This window comes from Microcebus murinus, chromosome 2, assembly GCF_040939455.1.
Source record: "Microcebus murinus isolate Inina chromosome 2, M.murinus_Inina_mat1.0, whole genome shotgun sequence".
Taxonomy (NCBI): domain Eukaryota; kingdom Metazoa; phylum Chordata; class Mammalia; order Primates; family Cheirogaleidae; genus Microcebus; species Microcebus murinus.
This window is the reverse complement of record NC_134105.1, coordinates 32,287,960-32,315,172: the sequence shown is the minus strand read 5'-3', so window position 1 is coordinate 32,315,172 and position 27,213 is coordinate 32,287,960. Positions and strand designations below refer to the sequence as shown.

Genomic DNA, 27,213 nt, shown 5'->3' with positions numbered 1-27,213 from the left:
ATAATGAAACATATTCTAAATTGTTTCACAGTTCTTCTCAATATCGGTATTTCTTCCCTGATGGTCTAGTGGCTAGGATTTGGCACTTTCAATATCGATATTTCTGATGCACGAGATACTCTACCACCTGTGAACATGTCTGATTCTTTTAAATAAGGCATAGTTTCCTACAACCATATTCAATGTTGGGTCTTATCACACCAAATCCCAATGAACTGGAGATTTACCATTCTGTGGCTAGTTTATTATTTATACTATAAACATTATGGTTAAGAACACAAATTCTAAAGTCAGACTACCTGTTTTGGAGTCCTGGCTCTAATACTTACTAGCTGTGTAACTTTGGTACTTAGACAATAGTGTCGACTTTAGAGGGTGGAGAGGATTAACCGATATCAGTAAAGTGCTTACTTAGAATCGTGCCTGGCATGCAGTAAGTATTCAATAAGTAATAACTACTATTTGCATCATTATACACATCCCTCACGCTTCCCACCTGCTAGTAAATTCTCTTGTAGTACTGAGCACCTCTCCTGGTGGTGGTTTTGTTTTTTTTTTTTACCCAAATCTGAGATTTTATGCTCAGATCTTCTAATCCAAAACTTTGCTACTCCCCAGCTAAGCAGCGTTTGGGTAAAGTACTTAACCATTCTCACTTTTCGGTTTTCTTCTCTGTAAATGAAAATGGATATTGCCACCTTTCTTGCACAAGTCTGAATGACACAATGTATATAAAGTTCCTTGCATGGTCCTTTGCATTTCTAAAGAATACCTCATATACCTTTTCTGGTTTGATACATGTGATCCTCACAACACACTATAAGACAAATACTTTATAAAGAAGGAAACAGGATCCAGGAAGTTAAGACTTGCCCCATGTTACACAGACAGCTAGCTATATAACAGCGCCAATATTGATTGGAACGAGCTTTCGGTTCCAGTCAAATGCTTTTTCACGAAACTAAAACTGCTTTTGCAAAAGCATGAGCGTTAGAACTAAACTAATTCATGCTGTTTACGGCATTCCAATGCTTGAAGAAATGCAGACACAGGCAAAGTCAGTCTATTACCGTGTTGCCCACTGAAACTGCAACAGAAATCAAAATACAGGTTTTGTTAATACCACTAGCATGAGGTCAAAGAGTCGGCGACGCGGATGAAATTTCAGTAAAAAAACCCAAAACAAAGTGAAGAGTTTCTCTTCCAGCCCCCAGGAAACTGCAGACCGCGGGAAGGAGGTTTGATTGTTGGGCCTTCAAGGCGGGCCGGTTCCTGCAGAGGCTACGCGGCCCGGCCACCCTCAGACCCGGAGGAGGCCAATGCCACGCCTGCCCGCCGGACCCTCCCCCTAGGATCTCGGGGCCCAGCGCTGTGCCCAGCCGCCCCTCACCTCCGGCTCCGGGCGCTCCGAGGCCATCACACAGCCCTCCCGCGCCGGCCCGGGCCAGTGAGAGTGCTCCACTCTTGACCCCTGACCTGGCTACCTCGGCTCCCGGCAGGAACCGGAAGTGAGTGGGAGGGCCGAGTTCCAAGTTTTCTGATTGGTGAACGCAGCCCTCTCAGAGGCGCTTGGGGTCTGGGAAAACGGAAGAGGAGGTGTTTTACACGGCCTCCGCAATGCAGGTGAGAGTTGGGTTGGGCCTACTAGTTGCTATCTAGCTTCAGGTAAAGGGACCAAGAGTGGTAGCTGCGGAGCTTGAGGAATTGGCACTGAGAGGACAGGACAGAGTTCGTGGCTGATAAGGAACGTGGGATGGAGGACGAGGCCAACTGGAGAGGGAGCGGCTCAGATGAGAGGTGGGGCTGGCGCCCGGATGACAGGAAAGAAACAAACTCGGGCTAAATACGGAAGGAGGAGGCAGCACTGTCTTGCTTGCGTGTGGGAAGGGATTAGGTTGTAATTTGGAAAGGCTGAGATTCAGTCCAAGAAGACGGCTCAAGAAAGTGATGGGTTGGCTCCAGCCCCGTCCTAAGCTGTTGGATGCATACATAACAGGGGATCTATAATTGGAGAGAAGCCCGAGGAGGTGAAGGAATTGTGGGCCGCGGTGGCCGAAAGTTAAGCTGTTTATAATATGAAGCCATGGTGGAATCCAGGATCAAGCTCCTGTCAGGCACATTGGCGGATTTGCAAGACAGTTTTGCATCACTCTTCCCAGCCTGTGCTGGATGGTTGTTAAGGGTGAAGAAGTGGAGTAAAACAGGAGACCATAGATGGAAAGGAAATGCTTTGCAGACCCCCGCATTTAAAATTGTTTGTCTAGGCGGGGTGCGGTGGCTCACGCCTGTAATCCTAGCACTCTGGGAGGCCAAGGCAGGCGGATTGCTCGAGGCCAAGAGTTGGAAACCAGCCTGAGCAAGAGCGAGACCCCGTCTCTACTAAAAATAGAAAGAAATTAATTGTCCAACTAATATATATAGAAAAAATGAGCCGAGCATGGTGGGCATGCCTGTAGTCCCAGCCACTCTGGAGGCTGAGGCAGCAGGATTGCTTGAGCCCAGGAGTTTGAGGTTGCTGTGAGCTAAGGTGACGGCACTGCACTCATTCTAGCCTAGGCAACAAAGTGAGACTCTGTCTCAAAAAAAAAAAAAATTGTCTAGCCGGGTGTGGTGGCTCACGCCTGTAATCCTAGCACTCTGGGAGGCCAAGGCAGGAGGATCTCTTGAGGTCAGGAATTCGAGACCAGCCTGAGTAAGAGCGAGACTCCATCTCTACTAAAAAATAGAAAAAATGATCCGTATGTTGTGGCACACGTCTGTAGTCCCAGCTACTCTAGTCCCAGCCAAGACAGGAGGATCACCTGAGCCCAAGAGTTTGAGGTTGCAGTGAGCTATAATGACGACACCACTGCACTCTAGCTGGGGCAATAGAGTGAGACTTTGTCTCAAAAAAAAATTTTTTTTTGTCTTGTAGCTAGGAGCACATGCAGATTTTTTTGTTTGTTTGTTTTTTCAGTGTCAGTTTCTTGTACCTGGTAGTCTCTCAGTAAATGTCTATGGGTTGACTGAGCTTGGGAAAGAGGCACAGGAATATTGACACAGATAATAAGTGCAAATTAATTCAGCAAGGAGAAGGTTGAAACATCAAATGCCAAGAGCAAATGAAGAGCTGGTGTGGTGGGTGGGAGGAAGGCAGAGGGGAGTACAAGACTGGTACTCATAGAAATCTTCATGAGTTGGCAGATTTCCCAGAGGTTGTTTTGATGACAAGAACATCCAGGTTCATAAGGCAGATTCTAGGACAGAGGAACCTGGAATACATGTGTTTCAGAGGTGCATGTGAAATAATGAACCCTAGTCATTAGGTCTGGTGAAAATTTCTCAATGAGGGAGAGGAGGGTGTACCTAATACAGAGAAAAACCAGGCATGGCTTATGATGAGAGAAAGGAATCAGTTGGTGGGAGGACTTGGGGTCAGGTGAACAAGTTGAAAGGTCTAAGAGTTGATGCTGTCTGTAACCCAAATACAAAAGATAGAAAACAACCTGGCTATCCTATGCCAATGAGGTCCTGTGTTACCTGACTGGCATTGCACAGTCTAGCTTTTCAGCCTTCCTATGTATGTGTCATGCCCATGTCTATCTGGGTAACCAACTGTTCCTGTTGATGCAGAGGGAGGAGAAGCAGCTTGAGGCATCCTTAGATGCGCTGCTGAGTCAAGTGGCTGATCTGAAGAACTCACTGGGGAGTTTCATTTACAAGTTGGAGAACGAGTATGACAGGCTGACCTGGTAAGGGTTGCCAGGGCAAGCTGGGGAAGGTTCCATGGGTGGGGGGGCGGCAGGCCTGATGGATAGGTCATTTCCAATGATGTAACCATTTATCAGTTTGCAAACATCTTTAGATTTGGAAAGAGCTGGGTTTCACAACATTTAACAAATGGGTTCCATGGCAAGGAAGTAGAGAAATGCTCAGTTTCTCAACCGAGGTTCTTTCTAGCTTTTAATCTTGCCTTATGACTTCTCTGGTGAGGAGACCCTCAGTGGGTCCTCCCACTACACCTCTATTCATGCTGGATCTCTTGCCACAGATGTGGCTGAATCTTTTAAATCCAACCTACTCTGGAAGTGTGGATCCTATTTCCATGCTGGAAAGGTGATTTTACCCAGTTTTTAAATTTTTAGTAGTAATAATGTAGCCATGGTTCACTCCTATTTTGCCACTATTCCTCACCCTCATCCAAACAATTAACTGCCTTTTTCTACATCAGCGTCAGAAACTGAGAGTGTAGTGTGCCCCTCTTTCATAAGCTCATCATCCATATTAGCCAGTCTGGTTCCCACCTAGGTTAGTCATAGGACTATGAGACTTTTTGGGGTGAGTCTGGGTGTTCCTAGTCTGAAGGATCCCCTAGAGACTACTTTACTAGGAACCACTCCAGGGAAAGAGTAGAACATTCTGACACCTTCTTACCACCACCAGGCCCTCTGTCCTGGACAGCTTTGCCCTGCTCTCTGGACAGTTGAACACTCTGAACAAGGTCTTGAAGCATGAAAAGACACCACTGTTCCGTAACCAGGTCATCATCCCTCTGGTGTTGTCCCCAGACCGAGATGAAGATCTCATGGTAAGAGGAGGAAAGTTCTTAAATGAGAGCCTAGAGCACAGTTGTTGATTAGTTATTCTAGAAGTTCTGAATGTGGAGTAGCTTGTGGCAATATGAAGCAAAGGGTGTTCAGTCCAGAAATAGTACGCAAAAAATAAAGAAGCAAAGGCTGGCCGGGTGTGGTGGCTCACGCCTGTAATTCTAGCACTCTAGGAGGCCAAGGCAGGCGGATTGCTCGAGGTCAGGAGTTCGAAATCAGCCTGAGCAAGAGCGAGACCTGGTCTCTACTAAAAATAGAAAGAAATTAATTGGCCAACTAACATATATATAGAAAAAATTAGCTGGGCATGGTGGTGCATGCCTGTAATCCCAGCCACTCGGGAGGCCAAGGCAGTAGGATTGCTTGAGCCCAGGAGTTTGAGGTTGCTGTGAGCTAGGCTGATGCCACGGCACTCACTCTAGCCTGGGCAACAAAGCAAGACTCTGTAAAAAAAAAAAAAAAAAAAAGAAGCAAAGGCTGCATTTTTGAAGCCTATTTGTCCTACTGGAGGTGGGGGAGCACTCCCAAATAGTGCTGTAATAACCCGAGGCCTGTGTCACCAAGACAGAGACCTTTCTCCTCCAATATCTATCTCAAGCCAAAAAGTGTCCTTTTGTGACTGTCTAATCTAGTCTTTAATTAAAATGTAGCAGAGAGAGGTAGTTTAATTTGCCCCTAGGTCTGATGGCTGTTGAAAAGACAGAAATGACAGATGGGAATGAAGGGGCCAGTGTCCCAGGTTGTGTTTTCCCTGAAAATGCACTGTTCACCTGTGGAAGAGACTGTGTATCAGACCAGATTGAATACTCTTGAGTGCATAGTAGGATCAATAAAATCTGTGTGTTACAGCGGCAGACTGAAGGACGGGTGCCTGTTTTCAGCCATGAGGTAGTCCCTGACCATCTGAGAACCAAGCCTGACCCTGAGGTTGAAGAGCAGGAGAAGCAACTGACGACAGATGCTGCTCGCATTGGTGCTGATGTGGCTCAGGTTGGACTGAGTAACTGCCTTGCTGCCCATGTCCCAGTCCCATCGTGAGAAGCTAGGCATTACCATTCCTGTCTAGTAGAGATGCACAGTTTGTTATATATAAGTTGCCTCTCAAAGAGCACAAGGAAGAAATTTCTCCATATTATTTCCTACTTACTCTAATCTCTGCACAAATTTGCATGTGTTACAGAAGCAGATCCAAAGCTTGAACAAAATGTGCTCAAATCTTCTGGAGAAAATCAGCAAAGAAGAACGAGAATCAGAGAGTGGAGGTATGAAGGGATTGGTGGTAAAGTGGAGAGGGAGAGGTGTATAACATCACTGGAATAGGAATGGTGGTTTTGGTAGTAGTGAAGTTAGGACACAAGAATGAACTGGTTAGGAAAGGGTTTGCATCCATTCTGTTAGCCTTTTGTACTTAAGGCCAGCCCTGGAGCCAGTGGAAGAAATGGACAAAGTGAGATGGGAGAATGCTAAGATAGGCTTGGGGGTCCCCTGACTCTTCTGGGCTGTGAGGGAGTTAAATTCTGAAGTCAGGACCCCAAACCTTGGCATTCACACTGGTCTTCCAGCTGCTAGGTTCAGTCCCAGGCCAGAGGCATACTTCAGGATCCACACTTGCTTTTTCTTCAGGTCTTCGGCCGAACAAGCAGACCTTTAACCCTGCAGACACCAATGCCTTGGTGGCAGCTGTTGCCTTTGGCAAGGGGCTGTCTAATTGGAGACCTTCAGGTAGCAGTGGTCCTGGCCAGCCAGGCCAGCCAGGAGCCGGAACAATCCTTGCAGGAGCATCAGGATTACAGCAGGTGCAGATGGCAGGAGCTCCAAGCCAGCAGCAGCCAATGCTCAGTGGGGTTCAGATGGCTCAAGCAGGTCAACCAGGTAACGTAGCAAGAATTGAAATGCAGTTGATTTTGAGCAGGGGAGTGGGAATAAACTAGATTATCTGGGACCCCAGCATCCCCAGGCCTGGAGATTTTCTCCTTTGTTCCATGACCCAGAAAACAATTTTCAGAAGTAAAAAATCTCATCTGACACTCTGCAGCAGGCACCAGAGAGTGAGGAAGAAATTTGAGTAACAGAAACTGCTCTCCTCTCTCATCCCCATCTCACATCTCTCTCGTAACTATCTTTCTGTCTCATTTACTCTGGATATTAGGTGTGTTGTCACTGTCTCTTCTTAGGTAGCAAAATCAATGGTCAGACTTTAATCAAGACTGTTTGGCAGGTGCATCAGGTATTGACAAGTTTCCTGGTCCTACATGTATTCTCTCTGTATCCTGTCTTTCTTGCTCTTGGCTTCCTGCCTTCTCTCCTGCTCACTTTTAATAATTATGAGAATAATAGATGTAAGCAGCTAGAAGAGGTATTTCTCCCAAGCTGCCCAGGAAAAGGGACAAGAGAGAACAAGAGAGAACATGGTAGTCTTTTACCTGTGGCATTAAATGGGGGTCTAAAGGATTGTTCTCCCATATCACTCCTAGACACCTTCAGGGACAGAGGTGGGTGAAGAACTACACCTCTGATCTCTGCCAACCAGAGTCAGCTGCCACACAGAGGTTCTGAGATAACAAAGGAAGTGGCAGAAGGGAACCTGAGGATACCACATTTCTGATTTTTCATGAAAGTCTTACCTTGCTTCAGATGTCTTTTTTTATTTTCCTCTTAGGGAAAATGCCAAGTGGAATAAAAACCAATATCAAGTCAGCTTCAATGCATCCCTATCAGCGGTGAGTGTGGCTGGCAACCTCCACTCCCAGGTGCTCTTTGCAGAGTTGAGCAGTGAAATTACCTTTTGCTCAAGGCCCACCTAGATGGGTACAATAAAAAGAACATGGGCTTTCCGTAACAGACAAATCGCAGCTCTACCACTGACTAGATGTGTGACCTTGAACAAGTGACCTAATTTTTCTGAGCCTGTTTTCTCATTTGTAAATGGTAATAATACCTACCTCATAGGGTTGTTGTGAGGATTAAAATGAGAAAATGAATGTAAAGCACTTAGTACAGTATATGAAATAATAGGTATTCAATAAATGATAGTTTATACAGCCACTTCTCCCTACCACCCTCCACAATTCTTGATCCAGAACTTACTGTGATCTGATATTGCTTCTTGTCACTTGTGAGCTAATGGACACAAGATCAAATAAGCCTGTGCATATTTTCTGCTGCCAAACACTGTAGCAGCCTCTACATCCTTACACTGTCTCTGCAGGCCCTCGTGCCCAGGTTCCATCATGGCTATCCCTCTAAGCTTCAGGTGAAGAGGCTTCTGGACTAGGCCAAACTGTCCACCTACAGCTCTGGTGAAGCTTGGGCCTGCTCTACGCTTCATCCTCTGAGAAGCCAATTCAGCTCTTACTGAATAGGCACAGAGTCCCCTATCCTTTACCCCACCCTGTACACATGAAGGATGATGTGAAAGGGCTGGTAGGTGGGTGATTTCTCAGGAAGTAGCTCTGCCAGGTAGGACTGTATAAAAAGAGTATTTCCCTACCACGTGAAAAACCCCTTCCTCTGGATTCATTTTTCTTATTTTGGAGGGAGGGGACATTGTACTTCACATTGTCTTTGGGATTTAGTTTTCCTCATAATGGTGGCTAGTTCCTGGACTCTAACCAGGATGGCTTTTCTCCATTCTACTAAGCCTGTGGCTCAAACAGGAGCTGGATTAATGGTGGGAGAGGGCAGCCTCCAGGAGCTTTGCCTGCTTTTATAAAGTTGAAGAACAGAGTGAGTGTGGACATCCAGCCTAAGATGCCTTTCTTACCACTCCTTTGTGGGTAGGGGCAGGGGTTAAGTCAGCAGAAGTGGACCAAGGGATTCCTCTGAATAAAGTTATTTAAGTTGATGTTCACTGGCTCAGGCTTGTCTGATAGCAGTTTATGAGAGCACTACTTAGGGTCAGAGACAATTTAAAGACTGCTGCAAGGCAATTCTAATTTGTTCTTCATTAAAGGTTTTCTCACCTTTAATTAGCTTTGTTCTAAAAGTACTAAGACTTCCTGCTCATACCTTCCAGCTGCCTTTTTTCTGTTCTGTCCCACACTGGTACTTTGGCATTTATTTAGTGCCAAACAGAATTCTGCCAGGCTGTGGCAGCAAAGGACTGGAAAAGTGGTTCCAGATGTCACATCTGTTCCTGTTCCATCAAGACAAGAAATGGTATCCACAGGCTCACTGACCACAATGCATAGCAGCAAGTGAGTCCTGTCGTCCGCTCTGAGGCAATGCCAGACCTTTTCTCCATTCAAAGGATCCATGTCATCAGCTCACTCAGGTGCTCTTTATCTTCTCATCCCACTGGAAATGTCAGAGCCAGCTGGGATGGTGGAAAGAGTTCAAACTGTGCTTCTCTAAAACCCCTGGATTATCTTTTGGTGACTGCTGTCCTTTATTCCACTAAAAGATTCCCTCCTATTGAATGCACCAACCCCAAGTTTGTTTATTTGTTGGCCCAGGCTAATATGACTTCATTCCCAGCACTACTGATAAGGATTCCCTGTCCTCCAGGAGTGGAGATGTCCTCCTGCCCCAACAGGAACATAGGATGTCACCTATCTTGCACCCTTAAGCAAACACTCCTTAAGCAAACACTCTGGAGGCACTCTCACCTCTATATTTTTCACTCTGGGGGCACATGCTCTCATTTCTATCCTCCCCTCGGGGGTACACAAGCTTCTGTAGGATCTCCTACTTTGGGGTCCACACTGCCCAGAAAACACCTCAATGGAGAATATGTATCTCTCACCCCTAACGCTTATTCCCTCAGGAAGGGAATATATATGGTGCTTCCTTTGAAGAGGACATGACCTGATTGCTCAGATTTAGGATTTGCAGAGGTGACTCTCAGCCTCCTTTGGTAATATTCCTCTGTTTCTGAATGCCCTTTTTTGCTTGGAGGTTGTGCCTTCTACTCTTGGGGTCTCTGGAGAAAGAGATTAGGCCATTATCTCCCAGGTTTGTGTCTAGGATGGAGAAAGCAGCAGCAGCTGTGAAACCTCAAGAGCTTGCTCTGTAGCACAGAACTCATCCCACTGAAAGTGGGAGCTTACTAAGTCAATGTCAGCAGGAAGCCCACTGCCTAGGCCCTCTCCATCTCCAGCTCCCTGAGCCTGAGATTTGGTCACCACTGAACCTGCCTTTTGCTCATTTCTCAGGCATCCCATTCTCTTCCCCTTCTGGTGTCTGGTGCTGCCCTGAAAAGCTGGGTCACCTCCCTGAAGCCTGTACTTTTTTGGAAACGGCCAAAATAGTCTGTAGCCAAGTGCTGCTTCCATTTCCTTAATGGGTCCCAGCAATTGGACTGAGCTGGAAGGGCTGCGATCTCCTGTCCTGCTGCTGAAGGGAAGAAGCTGAATTCTGCAGGAATGCCTCAGTGCAAGGCTGGTCCCTTTTCCCACCCCCCTTTCACCTCCCCCAGGCAGCTGGAAACAACCTCTCCCTTTGTCTGAGTTTCTTGTACAGAATAATCCTCCTTATGGACAATGTATTCTCTGTGCCCTGTGGACACAGGAGCCGTGTGAGCTGATCCCAGCACCAGGCAGGACAGAGGCTGAATCCTTCCAAACGCCTACCCTAGGTCAGTTCCTGATTACTGTCTAGATGAACTACTAAGGGGTATACATTTTCTTCCATTTGCCTTTTCTATCTGCTCCAAAATTGACAGGGCAGGGCACTAGGAAATAGCCTATTGAAGTTTAGCATTGGGCCTGGAGTAGAAACAGGGGCTGTGGTCCCTTATCTGTTTAGTCCTGGGGATTCACAGCACCTACCTAGGGAGGCTTGATGTGGCTTTTTCCTAAAAACCTGAATGCACAGAGGCTCACACTTGGAAAGGGCTTCCACCCTACAAACAGGGTTTTCTGTTCCAACCCATCTGACAGACCATTGTCCCATGGGATACATTTCCTCTCTCTAACTTCTGTCTCTTGTTTCTGAGCTCCAGTGTGTCACTGAGGCAGTTCCTGGGTTCCTATGTGGTCTCTCCATGAGTCACATGCTCTCAAGATGTCCGCAACCATTCGGACATGGCAGCTTTCCTGAGTGCATCATGGACAAGGCACCTGAATTCCCTGGACCTCCGTTTCCTCACCTGGGGGGATCCCAGTGATCTTTTCTAGCCCTAAAGTCTCTGGCAATGATCTTCAAGCCCATTTTCCCCCAGGCATTTTGTTTGTTTGTTTTCTTCAGTGGACAATTGTGTTACATAAATAGGCTAAGTTTTTCCCAGATCAGCCTCCAAATCCCTCAAATTCCTATAAACTGTTCTTATAGTTCTCCCCATCACCTACAATTTAACATACCAACATTCCTTTAGACCATTACCCTAAAACTGTTTTCTAACTTTCACATCATTCTCTAGTGAAGACTCATCAAAGAGGTGGTAAGTGACCACATGTTACAAGTTCTGTCATGTATGTCAAAAGTGACCTTCTTACTCTCAGACATCTCTCTCTACCCTGAGCAAGATATATGGACCAGAGAGCCTCTTCTCACTTTTTCAATATGATGATAACCTTTCCTACTGAATCAAATATCAAGTGCCCTGAGCTGCTCCCCTTCCTATGTTTTCTCTGCCATTCCACTGTCTTCCCTTGCCCTTCCCCCAATTTCCCTAGTTTGTGCTCAGTTTGAATTTTCATCTTTGTTGTCCATCCTTGTAGCCATGCAGTTCATCCTTGTTCTTTTTGCTAATTTCTCTGGGATATATCCATTTCCATGACCTTGGCTTGTGCCATTTTAACTGTCTGTTCCATGTTAAAAATCCCTCTTGACCCAACATCCCTTCTCACTGCCTCATTCACAGGCACACTCCCGAAATAAAGAGCCTATAATCACTGTCTCTTCTTCCACCTCCCATTTACTTTTCAGCCCCTGTGGTTGAGCTTCTACCATTCCTCTGAAACTATACCATAGATTATTGTTGGCCAAATGGCTAAATCCAAAGTTTTTTCAATCTTCTTATTACTTAATCTCTCTGCAGAATTTGATAATAATACTGGCCACTTCCTTTAAGTCTGTTTCTTCCCCCTTGGCTTCTATGGCACACACACCCCTCTGTTCATCTACTCTGGCCATACCTTCTCTGGAGATTTTGGATTTCTATATACATCTGCCTGCTTCTTGAATGTCATTATTCTCTAGGACTTGTCCTTAACCCTCTTTTCTTTTTATTCCACCTGCTTTCTCTGTGATTACCCCCCCCCTTTTTTTTTTGAGACACAGTCTTGCTCTATCACTCTGGCTAGAGTACAGTGGTGTCATCATAACTGACTGCAACCTCAAACTGCTGGGCTCAAGCAATCCTCCTGTCTTAGCCTCCTAAGTAGCTGGAACTACAGGCTCGTGCTGCCATGCCTGGCTAAATTTTTCTATTTTTAGTAGAGATGGGGTTTGTTCTTGCTTAGGCTGGTCTCTGTTGGATCTGAATGCCCAAATTCAATTATCCTTCCCTCCATACCTGTTTCTCTTCTAATTTTCTTGGGCATGGCCTAAGCCAGGAATATGGAAGCCATCCTTACCTATTCCCCCTCTATGTCCCCAGCCTGCGTATACCCAATCAGATACCAAATCCCATCGGTTCTGTCTCCCCAGTGTTTATCTATCCTGCCCTACAGTTTAGGCTCTGGGCCTCTCTCACTAAAAGTATTGTCCAGACTCCCTTTCTCCAGTCCTGCCCACTCTAACTTGTCTTCCAAAAGGCTGCCAGATAGCACTGTCTAAACTGCAGATCTCATCAATTATTACCTTGATTAAAATCTTTTTCATGGTTGTGTAAATGTGTAAGATTGGGGAAAAAGGAAAAAAAAGTTAAAAATATTATTAAAAAAGAAAATAAATAAATAAAATCTTTTTCATAGTTCACTCCCCATATTTCTCAAACTGTGGTCCATGTACCTGGTGGTTGGTAGGGGCATTGTGCCAGGCATACTGAAAGTCAAGATTAAATCATCCTGGAATGTTCATTTTACCTGTAGGTAAGTAATTTAAAACAGACAATAGAAATTTAGCATACATGCATTATTAAGAGAAAACAGACTTCACAAATTTTGTACTAGTCAGTCTAAAGAACTTCAGACTAAGCCACTAGATTCCTTGGGGATGTGTATTTACTCTTTTTTTTTTTTTTGGCCATTACATCTACTTCATTGGAAGAGTTTGAAACATAGCTTAAATTTTCTGGAAAGGCAAGTAAGATTCTGTGTGATCTAGCCCCCTGCTTCCCTCTCCTCACTAATCTATATCGTCTTGCCACCCACTCAGTTCCCAAGCCATGTAGATTGCTTGCAGTTTCCTGAACATAGCAGGCTCTTTCAAACCTCCATTCCTTTACTCCCACTGTTCCCTGTTCATGGAACACTTTACCCTATCATTCTAATGAATGCTCAATCATTTTTCAAAATTTAGCTCACAAATCACCCCCTGTGAAGCTTTCCAACAACCCAAGTCCGTCCACAAATCAACACCATTCCCACCAGGTAAGATCAGTTACCTCCTCTTTTTTGCACCACATTTGTACATGGTACAAACTTATTGTAGCTCCTGCTGCACTTTCTTGTCCCCCAAGTTCAAACATCCTGAGTTTGAATTCTCATTCTTCCACCTGATAACTGTGTGATGAAGATGATGTGTGTGTTCCTGGCATACTACAGCTTCTATAAATGGTAGTGCTACTATTATTATTACTATTATGACTTATTTGACTTTGGAGAGGTAGTATAAAATAACATTTTGGTTAAAAGAGCAGGTTGTACTGCCAGTCTGTCCAGGTTCAAATCCTAACTGTGCCACTTACTAGCTGTGTGGCCTTGGGCAAGTTAGTTCACCTATCTGTGTCTTCCTTTCCTTATTCCTAGGCATGATAATAGTGACTGTTTCATAGGTTATCATGAAGTGTAAATGGGTTAATACATACAAAGTGCTTGACAATAGTAGAAACTCTGTACATATTAGTTATCCCCAGCGTAGCATTTAGAAATCTGCTTAGGAATTGTTGCTTGAATAAATTATTGACCAATCCCTCTAAGATGTCATAACCTCTCCCTCCCTTGGCAGCTCCCCTATGCTTATGGCCTAGGAGCTCAGCCTCAGGTGAGACTTTTTGCGTACATTTCATCCCCCGCGGTATTTCCTTAGCAATGAGTGCAGAGTAGGCACTGGGACATTTTTACATTGGAGTGCTTGACATGATAAGACAAACTTGACTCTAGTTTTGCGAATCTTATTTCTTCCACTTAGTTGCTGCCTGTATTCTTTCCTTAAGCCCCAGTTTGGTCTTAAATGGTAGCATTTTGACTTGAGACCAAATGACAAGCTCCTTTACCTGAAATATTATTCTTCATATGTTCTAAACTGTATCTCTTCCCTGTCCAAACCAGCTAAAGACTCAGTTCTACAGTCTTCCTACATTCTGTCCCTAAAGGGGACCCTTCACCACTCATAGCTTTCTCTGTGTGCAGTTGTGATGAGTTCTTGCCTTGTTTGTCTGTGCTTGCTAGGTCTGGGCTCAGGTCTTCATGGGTGGCTGTGTAATTCACTGGGTATCAAAACCAGAGCTGTTTGGTCCCATGCTTACCTCTCTTCCCTTCGCATTCACCACCCACCCGTCTTTCAGACCTTCTTTTGTCATAGCATACTCCACTATTCTTGCCACTCTGCTGTAAGTTCTCTCAGCTGTAGCCATCAGGAGGCACTTGGGGGTCAGGTGCTGCCTCACATCTCCATTGCTTACAAATGCTCTGCCCTCCTCAGAATGTCTGTCCTCTCTTTTTCCTGCTCCAACCCCCTTATTCACCTGGCGAACAATTCATCCTTTCACTTCAAATGTCACCTATTCCTCTAAAGTCTTTACCACTTCCTCTCCTGTACACTTGACCATTTTTAAACTGAACCTCTCTTGTACCCTCTACAGACCTCCATTATAGCATCCATAATTCTATTGAAGTTTATTTATTTACAAGTTCAAATGCTGGCCTGGACACTTATCCACTGTGTGAGCTTAGACAAGTCACTTCACTTGCAAGAACCTCAGTTTCCACCACTGTAAAATGGGATTATAGTACCAACTTCAAAATGTACCTTCAATTGAGCCTATTTAAAATTAAATTTAGGCCTTTAAGTAGCTCTTACTTTTCTACAGAATAAAGTCTAAGATTCTTAGCAGGGCATACAAAGCCCTTTAGGCAGATAGTCAGCACTCAAATGGTAACTATTGTTCTCCTACTCTCTTCTGAGCAATCTCCTGATAGTATATTAGACTGGTTTCTTTTTAACACATTACAATTAAGCTAGCTTAACCAAAAAAAAAAAAAAAAAAAAAAGGGACCCAATTGTATTTGGATTATATGGATGGCTTTAGATGGGCTCAGGGGCTCAAATGTGTCTGGACTCTGTCTCTACATTTCTCCACTCTACACTATTTTTTTTTTATTTTGGCATATTATGGGGGTACAGATTTTAAGGTTTCAATAAATGCCCTTTTCCCCCTTCCCCCCACAAGTCTGAGTTTCCAGCATGACCATCCCCCAGAGGGTGCACATCTCACTCATTATGTACGTATATACCCACCCTCCTCCCCCCTCCCACCTGCCCAGTACCCTATTACTGTAGTACCTATGTGTCTACTTAGGTGCTGCTCAGTTAATACCAATTTGCTGGTGAGTATATGTGGTGCTTGTTTTTCTATTCTTGGGATACTTCATTTAGTAGTATGGGTTCCAGCTCTAACCAGGAAAATATAAGATGTGCTATATCACGGTTGTCACTCTACACTATTATAACTCATCTTATGGAAGAACGCTGGTTTTGCTTGGATTACATGCCATTAGGAGCATGGACTTGGAGGAAGTTGAAGAGAACACCAGGATTAATAAGCCAATGGAGTTGGGGAAGAATTCCTTAAAGGAAATGAATACAACCGAAACTAGAACTACCACAGTCCACTTTGTGTGGTTTCATCTCTATACAGGAATCTTCAGATTTTTTTTCTCCAGCCCAGTCCATTCTCCTGAATGTGCAATATTGTTTTGCAGATTGCCTGCCAAATGGGCCATCTCACCTCAAACTCACGAAGGGTCCCAACTGCATTCATTTTCTCCATCCTGCTCCACCTGAGCTATCCAGGTAGACAACTTGCTGTCAGTTCTGGGTCCTCTCTCTGTTATATCCATTCTTCTTCCTTCTCACTGCCATTTCTTTAGGTCAGCCCTTCATTGTGTCACACCTGTACCTCTGAGCTGTCTCCCAGCTGCTCTCCCTTCCTTACTCTGCTTTCCCCTTGATAATGTACATTACTGTTGCCACATTTGTCTTTTTAATTGTTTTTTGTTTGTTTGTTTGTTTTGAGACAGAGTCACACTCTGTTGCCTAGGCTACAGTGCCATGGCGTTAGCCTAGGTCACAGCAACCTCAAACTCCTGGGCTCAAGCGATCCTACTGCCTCAGCTTCCTGAGTAGCTGGGACTACAGGCATGTGCCACCATGCCAGGCTAATTTTTTTATATATATCTATTTTTAGTTGGCCAATTAATTTCTTTATATTTTTAGTAGAGACGGGGTCTCGCTCTTGCTCAGGCTGGTTTCGAACTCCTGACCTTGAGCAATCTGCCCGCCTCGGCCTCCCAGAGTGTTAGTATTACAGGCGTGAGCCACTGCGCCCAGCCAAGCTTGTCTTTTTAGAGCACAATGGGAAATATATTAAACCCTTACTCAAAAATCTTTGGGTCTCAGAGACTTGTTAGGCTGAGGCAGAAAGATCACTTGAGGGCAAGAGTTTGAGACCTACCTGGGCAACATAGGAAGACCCCATCTCTGAAAAAAAAAAAAAAAGAAAGAAACAAAACTATAAGAAAAGAAAAAAAATCTTAGCCATGTGTGGTGGCATGTGCCTTAGTTCCAGCTACTTGGGAGGTTGAGGCAGGAGGATCCCTTGAGCCCAGGAATTCAAGGCTGTAGTGAGCTATGATTGTGCCATCACACTCCAGCCTGGGTGACAGAGTGAAACCCTGTCTCAAAAAAGCAAACAAAAATCTCAGGGATGTGCCAATACAAACTATACTCGTTTTTTTAATTCAAAAAACTTCTTGATTTAGGGCCAACCCACTTTTCAACCGTCTATCATGTGAAGGTCTTTAATATACCATATCCTTAGCCAAACTGAATCTCTTGCAATTTCCTATGCCTGTCCTGTGCTTTCCTATGTCCATTCATTTGCCATCCTTTTTTCTCAGCCTGAACACCTATATTATTTCTACCTTACTTGGTATGTGACCTGAGCAAACCCTTCAACCTCTCTGATTCCATTTTTTTCATCTGTTAAAAGGTGATGATAGGCCGGGCGCGGTGGCTCACGCCTGTAATCCTAGCTCTCTGGGAGGCCGAGGCGGGCGGATTGCTCGAGGTCAGGAGTTCAAAACCAGCCTGAGCAAAAGCGAGACCCCGTCTCTACTATAAATACAAAGAAATTAATTGGCCAACTAATATATATATAGAAAAAATTAGCCGGGCATGGTGGCGCATGCCTGTAGTCCCAGCTACTCGGGAGGCTGAGGCAGGAGGATCGCTGAGCCCCGGAGATTGAGGTTGCTGTGAGCCAGGCTGACGCCACGGCACTCACTCTAGCCTGGACAACAAAGCGAGACTCTGTCTCAAAAAAAAAAAAAAAAAAAAAAAGGTGATGATAGTACTTACTTTACAGGATTGAACCATAAGAGTGAGTATGTGGAGAGCAGCCGGCCCTATGCTTGCCAAAGAAAGTGCTGAATGGAATAGCAAGCTTCTCTTTTTCCCTTTTGGCCCTTCTCACATGTCTTCCAGATCTTGCTCTCTTTCCTCCATCCTGATAACCTGGTTTACCCACTAACAAAAAGCTTCCCCTTTTCTCTCTCCAGAGTTCTTTCTACAGGTTCTCTTATATACCCTTCACTCTCTCCCCTTTCCTGAGTTTCTTTTGTTCACCTCAGCAAACAGTGAATGATACCCATAATGTGTAGGCACTGGCAACCCACTGATGGATCAGACCTTGGCCCTGAACTTTGAGGAGTCCAGGCAAACCCTCAAATTCCAAATAGAATGATGAGTGTTTGCATGCAGTCTCTCCCTTCTGACAGCCAGATGTCTTTCTAGCCCCAGTCCTTTCAGTCAAGGTCCTAGCCTGCTTGAGGACACTGGCCTGCTGGCTGAGACCCAGGGACATACAGAATGATTAACTGGCAAACCCTTTGCCCTCATCTTTGCTCTCCTGTCCTCATGGGCTCAACCCTCCCCTCAGCTCCTGTGTGTGGGTACTGTGTAGGAAGTGCCCTTTGACCTTTACAGGATGGGGAAGGGAGAAGCTTGACACAGTCCCCAGGAGGCTGCTTCTGTCTTCACCTGCCACTCCTATTGCCCCTCTCCCTAGATCCTCCATTCCTGTTGTCATAGCTGATTCATTCCCCTGTGTCTCCCATGGCCTGTTTCTTCTCACACACATAAACATGCAGGCATACCTTTTTCCACTTTTTCTTCACTGCCATTCCTGCTTCTCTGATCCCACTTCCATCTAATTTTTATGCCAAAATATATACAGTCTCAGACAATCACAGAAATGGAGTTCATACGGATAGTGGTTTTCAGGCTGAACTTTTATTTTATTTTATTCATTTTTGGAGACAGGATCTTGCTCTGTTGCCCAGGCTAAAGTGCAGTGGCATCATCCAATTCCTGGGCCCAAGCAATTCTCCTGCCTCAGCCTCCCCCAAGTAGCTAGGACTACAGGCACACACTATCACATCTGGATAATTTTTCTATTTTTTGTGGAGACAGGGTCTCGCTATGCTGCTCAGGCTGGTCTCAAACTCCTGACCTTAAGTAATCCTCCTGCCTCGGTCTCCTATTACAGACATGAGCCACTGCGCCTGGCCAGGCTGAACTTTTAGAGAAACTACATCAATGGTTTTATGTCCTTGAGAAAAAGGATGGATAAGAGCCCTTTAGAGAGCAGTGAGTGAGGAGTGAGTCAGCAGGGTGGGACCCAGGGAAAGTCATCACCTCACTTCCCATGAGTCAGGAAGGCTCCATGAAGGAGGTTTTAGCTGTTGGACTGGGTATTCTTTTCCTACTATACCTGGCCTCCTTCATTATCAAGTTTGGGAGTTCCTTGACCCCTTGGGTTTTTCCAGTTGATCCACCCACGCCTGGTTAGTTTTCTTTTTACTTAGCCTTTGCTGAACCTTCTCATCTGCAAGGCTTCCACCTGGCTTCCCTGCAAATCCCAAATTGTCCCTTTTCTGCTCCCCTGCCTCCCAGTCACTTAGCTCTGCTGGAGAACATCACACAGCCTTCTCCACTGTGCACTCATGGAATCCCAGCCAGTGGGGCCTTCAGCTCTGCTCACCAAACCTTCCTGGCACTCTGCCTTCAGCTGCCCTAGACTGTGCTACTTCCCTAAAACTTATCCTATTCCCCCCTCATGCTGAGCAAATACCTCACCTTCTGATTAAAGGAAAAAATAGATTCCTTTAGATGAAGACTCCCACATTTCAGTGTGGGAGGTGATCTCCTTAGCCAGAGTCTAATCTCTCCCTGTGGATGCTGGATCCCATTGTCTTCTTCCACCTAGCATATACACATGCTCCAGCCTCTTCCCATTAAAAAACAACCATTGGAATCAATCTGGAGGTAAGAGCCAGGCAGTAAGCTCCCCAGGTGATTCTGGTGGGCAGCCAGGACTGAAAAATATAAACAAAATCAAATCCAAACTTCTTACCATGGCATACAGCCTTTTCATAAATTGACTCCTGCCTACCTTTTGCTCTTCCCATAAGCTCTCTGAGCTGGAGCCATACCAAACTATTTAGAGTCCCCCAAGCCTGCCACATCCCTTGGTTCTATGCCTTCACATACTCACGTCCCTTTGCCGGAATGGCTTTCTCTGCCTTCTAAAAAGTGTCCTTTAATGCTCAACTTAGGTGTTACTTCTGTGAATCCTTCTACAACTAACTCACACCCTGGGCTAGTACCCCCCACCCGAGTGGTTTCATAACCTTCTGGGTTTATCTCTATAGGAATACTCATCACATGCTACTATAATTGTTAATTTATATGTGTGTCTTCTCCTTCACACTATTTTGCAGGAACCCTAGGGCCATGGAGATACCACATGGTAGGACTTGGGGGTAGGTGGTCTATATCAGATACTTGAGGATGCTTTCTCCCAGGACCTGGACAAGAACTGAATGAAGTATCTTTGAGCATGTTCATCCATGTAGTCAGTCAAAATTTATTGAGGGCTTGCCATGATCATATACCAACATAGTCCAGGTGAATAAATGCATTGTTGAAATTCCCTATCTCTACTGTGTTTAACCTCTGGGACAGTTTCATCATCTGTAATCTTCTGCTTTATCATCTTTAGTGGACTCTCATGTTGGACACTTAATCCGAAACTTCTCAGTAGTGCTCTCAGAACAGTGCTTTGCACACAGTGTTTAGAAATATTGCTAAATGAATGCTTATGAATCTATATATAAGTATGTCCCTTATCAATTTATTATTGGACTGCTTCCCCACGCTGTCTATTAAATGTTGAGACAGCAACAGTGCTGAGCACTTTACATGGGTCATCTCTTTCAAACTAAACAATAATCCTATGAGATAAGTACTATTATTATTCCCATTTTATAGAGGTTCAGTCACTTACATTATGTCACACAGGTACAAATTGGTACATTTAAACTAGGACTTTGGAGTCAGGTGTGACCCCCAAAGTCACTAGCATATACCTGGAATACATTAGGCTTTCAATAAATATTTACTGACTCAATGAAACTGTTCCCATGGAAGTAGAAAGGCTTTTGAATTCTTAATGTCCTCCCTACTTGACTCTGGATTCCTTGACCTCTCTTCCCTTCTCACAATGTCCCCTGCATGCTAACATTCACTCAACAAACATTATGGGGGTCAACTGAGTGCCAGACAATGGGCCAAATGCTATAGATACAGAGATGGAGCTAGGCATGGTGGCATGACCCTGTAATCCCAGCTACTCGGGAGGCTGAGGTGGGAGGATCGCTTGAGCCCTGGAGTTTTGAGTTTAGCCTGGGCAACATAGGGAGACTCTGTCCCTAAAAAATTAAAATAAAATAATTAGAGATAGAGATGACTAAAACATGGCCTCTGCTGAAAGGAGCTTATAGTTAGGGGATGCAGATGAGCAGATAATTATATTGTAGTACGACTGTGGGAACAAGAGGAAGGAGTAACTTACTGCCTGGGAGACTTCACTGTACCTTGTACTGAGCCAGGAGGCAGGGCTTGGTGGTTGGGGAGTATGAAAGACCTGACATCTCTGGGGAATAGTTAAAGCACAGGTAGAATGAATGCGTGGACCAGGTAGGGACTATATTAGATAGGGCCTTAGTTTACACTGCTAAGATGTTTTGAGTTTTTTGAATAGTCAGTTCTTCCTTTTTTTTTTTTAAGGGCAGGTGCTAATGGGCTGGGTCATATCTGTACTTTGGCTCAGACCTCTTACCTGAGCTCTAGGACTGAACTTTCACATATGAACTTCCCACCATTTAAGCACATACTATTTCTCCCACCCACCACCTCTTCTGAATTCCTTAATTCTGTCCACATTCACACCAGGCTACAAGCAGTTATTGGATCACTGTATGCAAACCACTGTTCTAGGAACTGCTGGAGATATAGATTTCATTTCACTAAAACCTAGTCTTTGCCTCACTAGTTCAGTCTAGGCGGTGAGTATGGCGGAGATGGGGGCCAGGGAGTGTAGAATAGACAACTAAATATATAGAGAGCTAGTCTTGCTGTCTGGAGGAAATCTCTATATTGTATGCCTTCTTTGATCCCATCAGTTCCCAAACCTTGTTAGGTCAGGCTGTTGTTTCTCACCTGGTCTCCCTCCAGCACCCTCCTTACACTGGCTGCCAGAGTGAAGTGATTCAGCTAGACTGTAAACCCCATGGGTGCAGGGACAGTGTCACCAGAGCTTAACAATCTTACACACTGTAGGTGGTCAAGAAATGTTTGATGGATGAATGATACAAGTCTGATTATAGCCTCCCCAAAAATCTTCAGTTTCTCTTCTGCTAGAATAAAAATCAAATGGCCCCATTTGGCCTTCAAGACCTGCTACATTCAGCCACAGTCAGGTTCACTTCCTTTTTTGCCATTCACCACCCAGAAGGCCAGTTTAGCTAGTGATTCACTAGTCTTGCCCCAGGTTACTTGTATTCTCCCGCCTCCATTCCCGGCAGTGCTCTCAGCGGATCCTAACGCTAGGCCTCGTCCAAGTTTATAGGCTCGTAGAGAAGGCTTACCTGGTCAGCTACTCGCTCCCGCTAAGACCTCCCGCCACCCCGAGTCGGCCCGTAGCACACCTGGTCTGCCTCCCGCCCGCCCCTCTGGGCTCACTCTGCGGGAGAAGGAGCTCTTGGAAGGAAAGACTGAGCCCTGGAACTCCCCCGAGTCGTAAGCTGGACCAGCCGCAAACAGATGGGTGCCAGTCGCCCGCGGGCGGGCCGAGAGTGGGCGAACTGGGCTGCCCGTCAGGAGGAAGCGGCGCGCTCCCGCGCCGGGCCGGGCCGCAGCCAGCGACCGGGGCGGGCAGAGAGCGGGAGGGAAGGGGTGGGGAGTCCGGGCTGCTGAGCTTCCTGCGGGGACCACGGCCCGCCCCTGCCCCCGCCCCCCGGCCGGTCCTGCGCTGGCCGGCCTCCTGCCCCGGGCTGCCGCCCAATCAGCGGGCGCCCCCCGCCCGGCCCGCCCTTCCCCCTCTGGTGACAGAAAGTCAGCCCAGCAGATGAGGAAGTGGCAGGCAGGCAGGCTGGCCCTGGGTACTTCTCTCTGGCCCTGCTCCCTCGAGCCTTCCGCTGTTGCCCTCCTGGCCCCCCGCTGGTGAGTCTGGACCTTCCCCGGGCTCTCCACGTGCCTGCGCCCCCTGCCTGGCCCAGCCCTTGCCAGCCCTGCCCTGCCCTGCCCTGCCCTGCCCGGGCTGTGGGCGAGGCTGTTACTGGGGCGAGTGGGTGGGAGGTCCCAGTTCCCTGGGGCCGGGCCTCGCCTGCACCCTCCCTCCCTGGACACCCGCGTCCCTGGCCTCATTTGCTTACACCCAGGCCTTCCTCCGCCACCTCCTGCTCTTGCTCCTCACCCCCTCCCTTCCCCTCTGCCCTCCTTCTCCCCCTTCCCCTCCCCCCTCCTTTGCCCGATTCCTTTTCCCTTCCATCCATCAGGAAGGAAGGAAGGAAGGAAGGGATAGGCCGAGTTCCCCTACGGGGACACACCCAGATTTTCCTCCCGCTTGGGCAGAGGTCCTTCCCAGAAGCCTTGAGTCTCTCCTGACCTCCAGGGTGTGTGTATATGGGGGGGTGGTGAACTGGGGCTTGGTGGTTGAGAGCGATAAGCTGGCAAACTCAGTGTGTCAGAGCACATGCCTAAGCCTAGAGCACCCCACAAAATCTGCATGTGAGGGGAGAGGTGATCATTGGCCTGGGTGAAAAGAGAGCTGTGCCAGACGAGGGCAGGTGCGTGTCTGCTCCCAGGGGCTCACACGTGTGCGAGTGGACTTGTGTGTGCGCCTTCCAGCGGGCGTGGGCCTGGGCGGGGAGCAGATGCGCCTGCACATGGTGCCCAGCCTGTGAGGTGCTGCGTGAGGGCTCTGTGAGGGCTGGAAGCCACGCGAGCCACAGTCCATGGAGGCCAGTTTGCTGGTGTGTCAGAGGCAGGAGGCTGTATTTGTGCTAGCCCTCCCGTGTGCTGGCTTTGTTGTCAGGGCATTGGGGTGGGCAGCTGAGATGAAGGGGGCCTGTGCGGATGGCATCGCTGGGGCCTGACCGTGGTGGGTCTGAAGAAGTGGGGGATGACATGGAGGTGTGGGCCAGCACCTGTGAGGGGTGTGCGCAGGGCGCACTGCAGCCCCTGGTGGATGTGTCAGAAGGTGTGCGTCTTCACTTAGCACCTGTGCAGGTGGGTCCCTGGATGGAGGGAGCCAGGAGCACCTGCTGCCCTGGCTGGGAGAATAACTTGTCCCCCTGGGACTGTCTCAGAGTCCCAGGCTCTCCTGAGTCTGGGCAGAGGCTTTTGTGTCCCTGTGAGCCTTCCCCCGGCATTCCTTCAGACTCTGAGGGGGATGGGGACTAGCCCATTAGGGCCCCTCCCTGAGGGAGGGGAGATTCCTGAGACCTCCCCCACTCCCCCACCTCCTCACATGCCACTGGCTTCCCTGCCCCTCCCTGGAAGAGAAGGTGATTGTACCCATTCTGAAGTAGGACAAACTGAGAATTTATGGCTGGCTCAGGAGAGGATGCTGGGTGTGGGTTTTCAGTAGTTCTTTGGGCCAAGGCTAGGGCTGGAGTCTGGGGGAGGTTTCTGACTCGGAACCTTGGACCTTAGCTCATCTGCCTGGTCCAGGGTGGGTGGGTGCTGAGTCTGGGGCTTTACTTGGCTTTCCCAATCCTGGTGGGTCCTGCTCCCCTCCAGGCACTGACCTGTGGCCTGGATCCACCCTCCACCCCATGCGCAGTTCCGCCGGGGTGGGTGGAGGGCGGGGCTACTGCCAGATCTAGTCAGACAGGTGGAGCCGCCGGGGCAGGAGTCTCAAAGAGCCAGGCTCCAGGAGAGGAAGGGCTCTGCTGAGAGGAGAGAGGACAGCACCGAGGAGAGGCTGGAGGTGAGAGCCCTGGGAAGGCAGAGGAGAAACCCAGGGACATGAGCGTCCCAGCAAGGGAGAGGAGGAATCCCAGGCACATAGGGTTCCGGAAGGGGTAGAAGGGACCAGGGAGGTGAGAGTACTGTCAGGGGAGAGGAGGGACCCTGGGGAGATGAGAATCCCTGGAAGGGACCGGGGAGAAGAGAGAACAAGAGAGGAGCTGTTGAAGGGGAGCATTCCTGGAGAGAAGAACCACCCAGAGTTGGGCAGGTGAGAGACTTGGGCAAGAAAGGGAGAGGAAGTTCATTCTAAAGATGTTGGTGAGGAGTTAAGACTTTCTGGAAAGAAACCAGGGATTGAGAGTTCTTCTGTGGAGGAAGAGGGGAGGGGAGGCCAGGAAGTAAAACTCTCTGGAGAGGGCAGAAAGTGAGGAGAGGAAGGTGTGGAGAGAAACGGTGGAAGAGCCCTTCCCAGTAGGCAGGATGTGTAGGGAGCAGATGTCCTCCCTCCCCACCTCCCCAAACTGCCTCCTCCTCTCCTAGACCCCAGCAATTGCTTCCTCTTACTGTTCTTCTGTCCTTTCTAGAATGAGGCATCAGGAGGTGTCTGGTTCTGTGTCTTGTCTCAGGGATGGGGGTGCACAGTGTGCTCTGTCTGACATCTACCCTCCATACCTCCCCAGAGTCCTTAGCCAGGATGGAGGCTGTGGTGAATGTGTACCAGGAGATGATGAAGCATGCAGGTAAGGTGCCATCCACCAGCCCTTTCCTCCCTTCTTCCCTGGGATCCCTGGATCTAGGGCTGTCTGCTAATGGAGAGACCTCATGAACCCCTTGACCCTTTTATGACCTGACTTCTTGTCTGTAGAGCTGGTGAAGACCTTTTGGAACCCTTGGCCCTTTCTGACTCCTTGGACCTTTCTTCACAGATCCCCGGATCCAAGGCTACCCTCTGATGGGATCCCCCTTGCTAATGACCTCCATCCTCCTGACCTATGTGTACTTCGTTCTCTCTCTTGGGCCTCGCATCATGGCTAATCGGAAGCCCTTCCAGCTCCGTGGCTTCATGATTGTCTACAACTTCTCACTCGTGGCATTCTCCTTATACATTGTCTATGAGGTGGGCCCCTGGGATGCCTGGGCTTTAATTCCTGGAGGCAGCATAGACGGGTGAGGGGTGGGGTGGAGCTGTAGGGCCAGACCATGGCATCTGTCCTTTCCAGAGAGGCTCAGATCCACGCCTGCAGCTAGCAAAGGGGAGAGAAGTGCTGGGAGGGTAGAACTCTGGAGATCTAATCCATACCCTTTCCTAGTTCCTGATGTCTGGCTGGCTGAGTACCTATACCTGGCGCTGTGACCCTGTGGATTATTCCAATAGCCCTGAAGCACTTAGGGTAAGTAGGGTCCAGGGCTAGATCAGAGCAGCCTGGGGGATAGGAGCAGTTTGGGTGTGACCTGTGCCCACAGCCCAGTTTATGGAGGCTCTTAGAGTAGCCTGTGGGGTCCTAAGGCTGCCCTGAATTCTTGCAGATGGTTCGAGTGGCCTGGCTCTTCCTCTTCTCCAAGTTCATTGAGCTGATGGACACAGTGAGTAGTTATATGAGATGTGAGAACTTGGGGAGATAAAGAAGGGTAGAGGCCCTGAGTCTGAACCCCCTTCCCCTACTCTTCTCTCAGGTGATCTTTATTCTCCGGAAGAAGGATGGGCAGGTGACCTTCCTACATGTCTTCCATCACTCAGTGCTTCCCTGGAGCTGGTGGTGGGGGATAAAGATTGCCCCGGGTGAGTTGTGTGGGCCACTGCGGGGAGAGGGTGCACACTGGGGACCAGAGGCTCGACTCTGCTGACACTGTTTTATTGTCTCCTCACAGGAGGAATGGGCTCTTTCCATGCCATGATAAACTCCTCTGTGCACGTTGTTATGTACCTCTACTATGGGTTATCTGCCCTCGGCCCTGTGGCTCAGCCTTACCTTTGGTGGAAAAAGCACATGACAGCCATCCAACTGGTGAGGGGCTTGGGCCTGGCTTATAACCATCCCCCCAATGTTCGTAGTCTGGATCTTGCCTTTCTCCAACCTGTCTCACCTTTGACCCCTTCCCTCCCCACTCAATGTTTATCTCTTTCCCTAGTCTCTCTTTCCCTATAGTCCTCTCTGACCCTTGCCTTTCTGTGTCCTAGATCCAGTTTGTCCTGGTCTCGCTGCACGTCTCCCAATACTACTTCATGCCTAGCTGTAACTACCAGTACCCAGTCATTATCCACCTCATCTGGATGTATGGCACCATCTTCTTCGTGCTGTTCTCCAATTTCTGGTATCAATCTTACACCAAAGGCAAGCGGCTGCCCCGTGTACTTCAGCAAAACGGAGCTCCAGGTATTGCCAAGGTCAAGGCCAACTGAGAAACGTGGCCTGGATAGGCGCCCACCTAAGTGCCTCAGGACTGCACCTTGGCAGCATCCGTCAGTGCCCTCCCCGCCTACACCTGTGACCAGGGCTTGCGTGGTCAGGACTGAGCAGGGGACTGGCCCTCCCCTCCCCACAATTGGTCTACAGGGACCACCGCTTCCGTTCGTTCCTCACCCACTTCCCCTGACCAGCTCCAGGGACGTGGTCTCATTGCCCTCTGCCACTCCAGAGCTGGGGGCTAAAAGGGCTGGACACTTACTTCCCCCTCTCTGCCTTAAACTTGGGAGAGGAGCACTCAGGGCTGGCCCCCATCAGGGCCTTGTGGCCTTTTTCCTCACACTGAAGAGGTCAGCAATAATCTGTCACTGTGGACCCAGTTTCCCTCCTCCACCCCACACTGAAGCAGTAGCTTCTGGGCCAAAGGTCAGGGTGGGTGGGGGCCTGGGAATACAGCCTGTGGAGGCTGCTTACTCACTTGTGTCTTAATTAAAAGTGACAGAGGAAACCACTGAGGTCATGTGTGTACATGTGTGAGTGGAAGAGGAAGGGTACCCAGTTTGCTTAGCCCTGTCTACAAA

At 47.7% G+C, this 27,213-nt stretch overlaps 3 protein-coding genes across 8 annotated transcripts in view; 2 read left to right on the top strand and 1 right to left on the bottom strand.

Moving 5' to 3' along the window:
- Positions 1-1,484, bottom strand: part of SZT2 (SZT2 subunit of KICSTOR complex) — a 51,354-nt gene extending 49,870 nt beyond the window's left edge. For both annotated transcript variants that reach the window (XM_012775867.3, XM_075997393.1), the window contains exon 1: positions 1,391-1,484. In XM_012775867.3, the coding sequence (XP_012631321.2) occupies positions 1,391-1,417 (27 nt within the window). In that variant the 5' untranslated portion in view covers positions 1,418-1,484. The remainder of the gene's footprint in view (positions 1-1,390) is intronic.
- Positions 1,485-1,535: 51 nt separating this feature from the next.
- On the top strand, positions 1,536-19,902 carry MED8 (mediator complex subunit 8). 3 transcript variants are annotated; one of them, XM_075997400.1, is made up of 10 exons: positions 1,536-1,623; positions 3,613-3,731; positions 4,423-4,567; positions 5,436-5,576; positions 5,767-5,848; positions 6,210-6,458; positions 7,246-7,306; positions 12,990-13,060; positions 15,614-15,704; positions 19,694-19,902. In XM_075997400.1, the coding sequence occupies exons 1-10, from the start codon at positions 1,618-1,620 to the stop codon at positions 19,737-19,739; spliced, it is 1,011 nt and encodes a 336-aa protein (XP_075853515.1). In that variant the 5' UTR covers positions 1,536-1,617; the 3' UTR covers positions 19,740-19,902. The 3 variants fall into 3 exon arrangements, with proteins under 3 accessions (XP_075853515.1, XP_075853525.1, XP_075853530.1); XM_075997415.1 differs by lacking the exons at positions 3,613-3,731; positions 4,423-4,567 and having other exon boundaries at positions 1,551-1,623; XM_075997410.1 differs by lacking the exons at positions 12,990-13,060; positions 15,614-15,704; positions 19,694-19,902 and having other exon boundaries at positions 1,537-1,623; positions 7,246-9,010.
- Positions 19,903-22,341: 2,439 nt separating this feature from the next.
- Positions 22,342-27,143, top strand: ELOVL1 (ELOVL fatty acid elongase 1). 3 transcript variants are annotated; one of them, XM_012775875.3, is made up of 9 exons: positions 22,351-22,475; positions 22,811-22,927; positions 24,908-24,967; positions 25,154-25,344; positions 25,538-25,618; positions 25,755-25,811; positions 25,902-26,007; positions 26,097-26,233; positions 26,407-27,143. In XM_012775875.3, the coding sequence occupies exons 3-9, from the start codon at positions 24,922-24,924 to the stop codon at positions 26,626-26,628; spliced, it is 840 nt and encodes a 279-aa protein (XP_012631329.1). In that variant the 5' UTR covers positions 22,351-22,475; positions 22,811-22,927; positions 24,908-24,921; the 3' UTR covers positions 26,629-27,143. The 3 variants fall into 3 exon arrangements, with proteins under 3 accessions (XP_012631326.1, XP_012631329.1, XP_012631328.1); XM_012775872.2 differs by lacking the exon at positions 22,811-22,927 and having other exon boundaries at positions 22,342-22,475; XM_012775874.2 differs by lacking the exons at positions 22,351-22,475; positions 22,811-22,927 and adding an exon at positions 24,107-24,246.
- Positions 27,144-27,213: the final 70 nt, after the last annotated feature.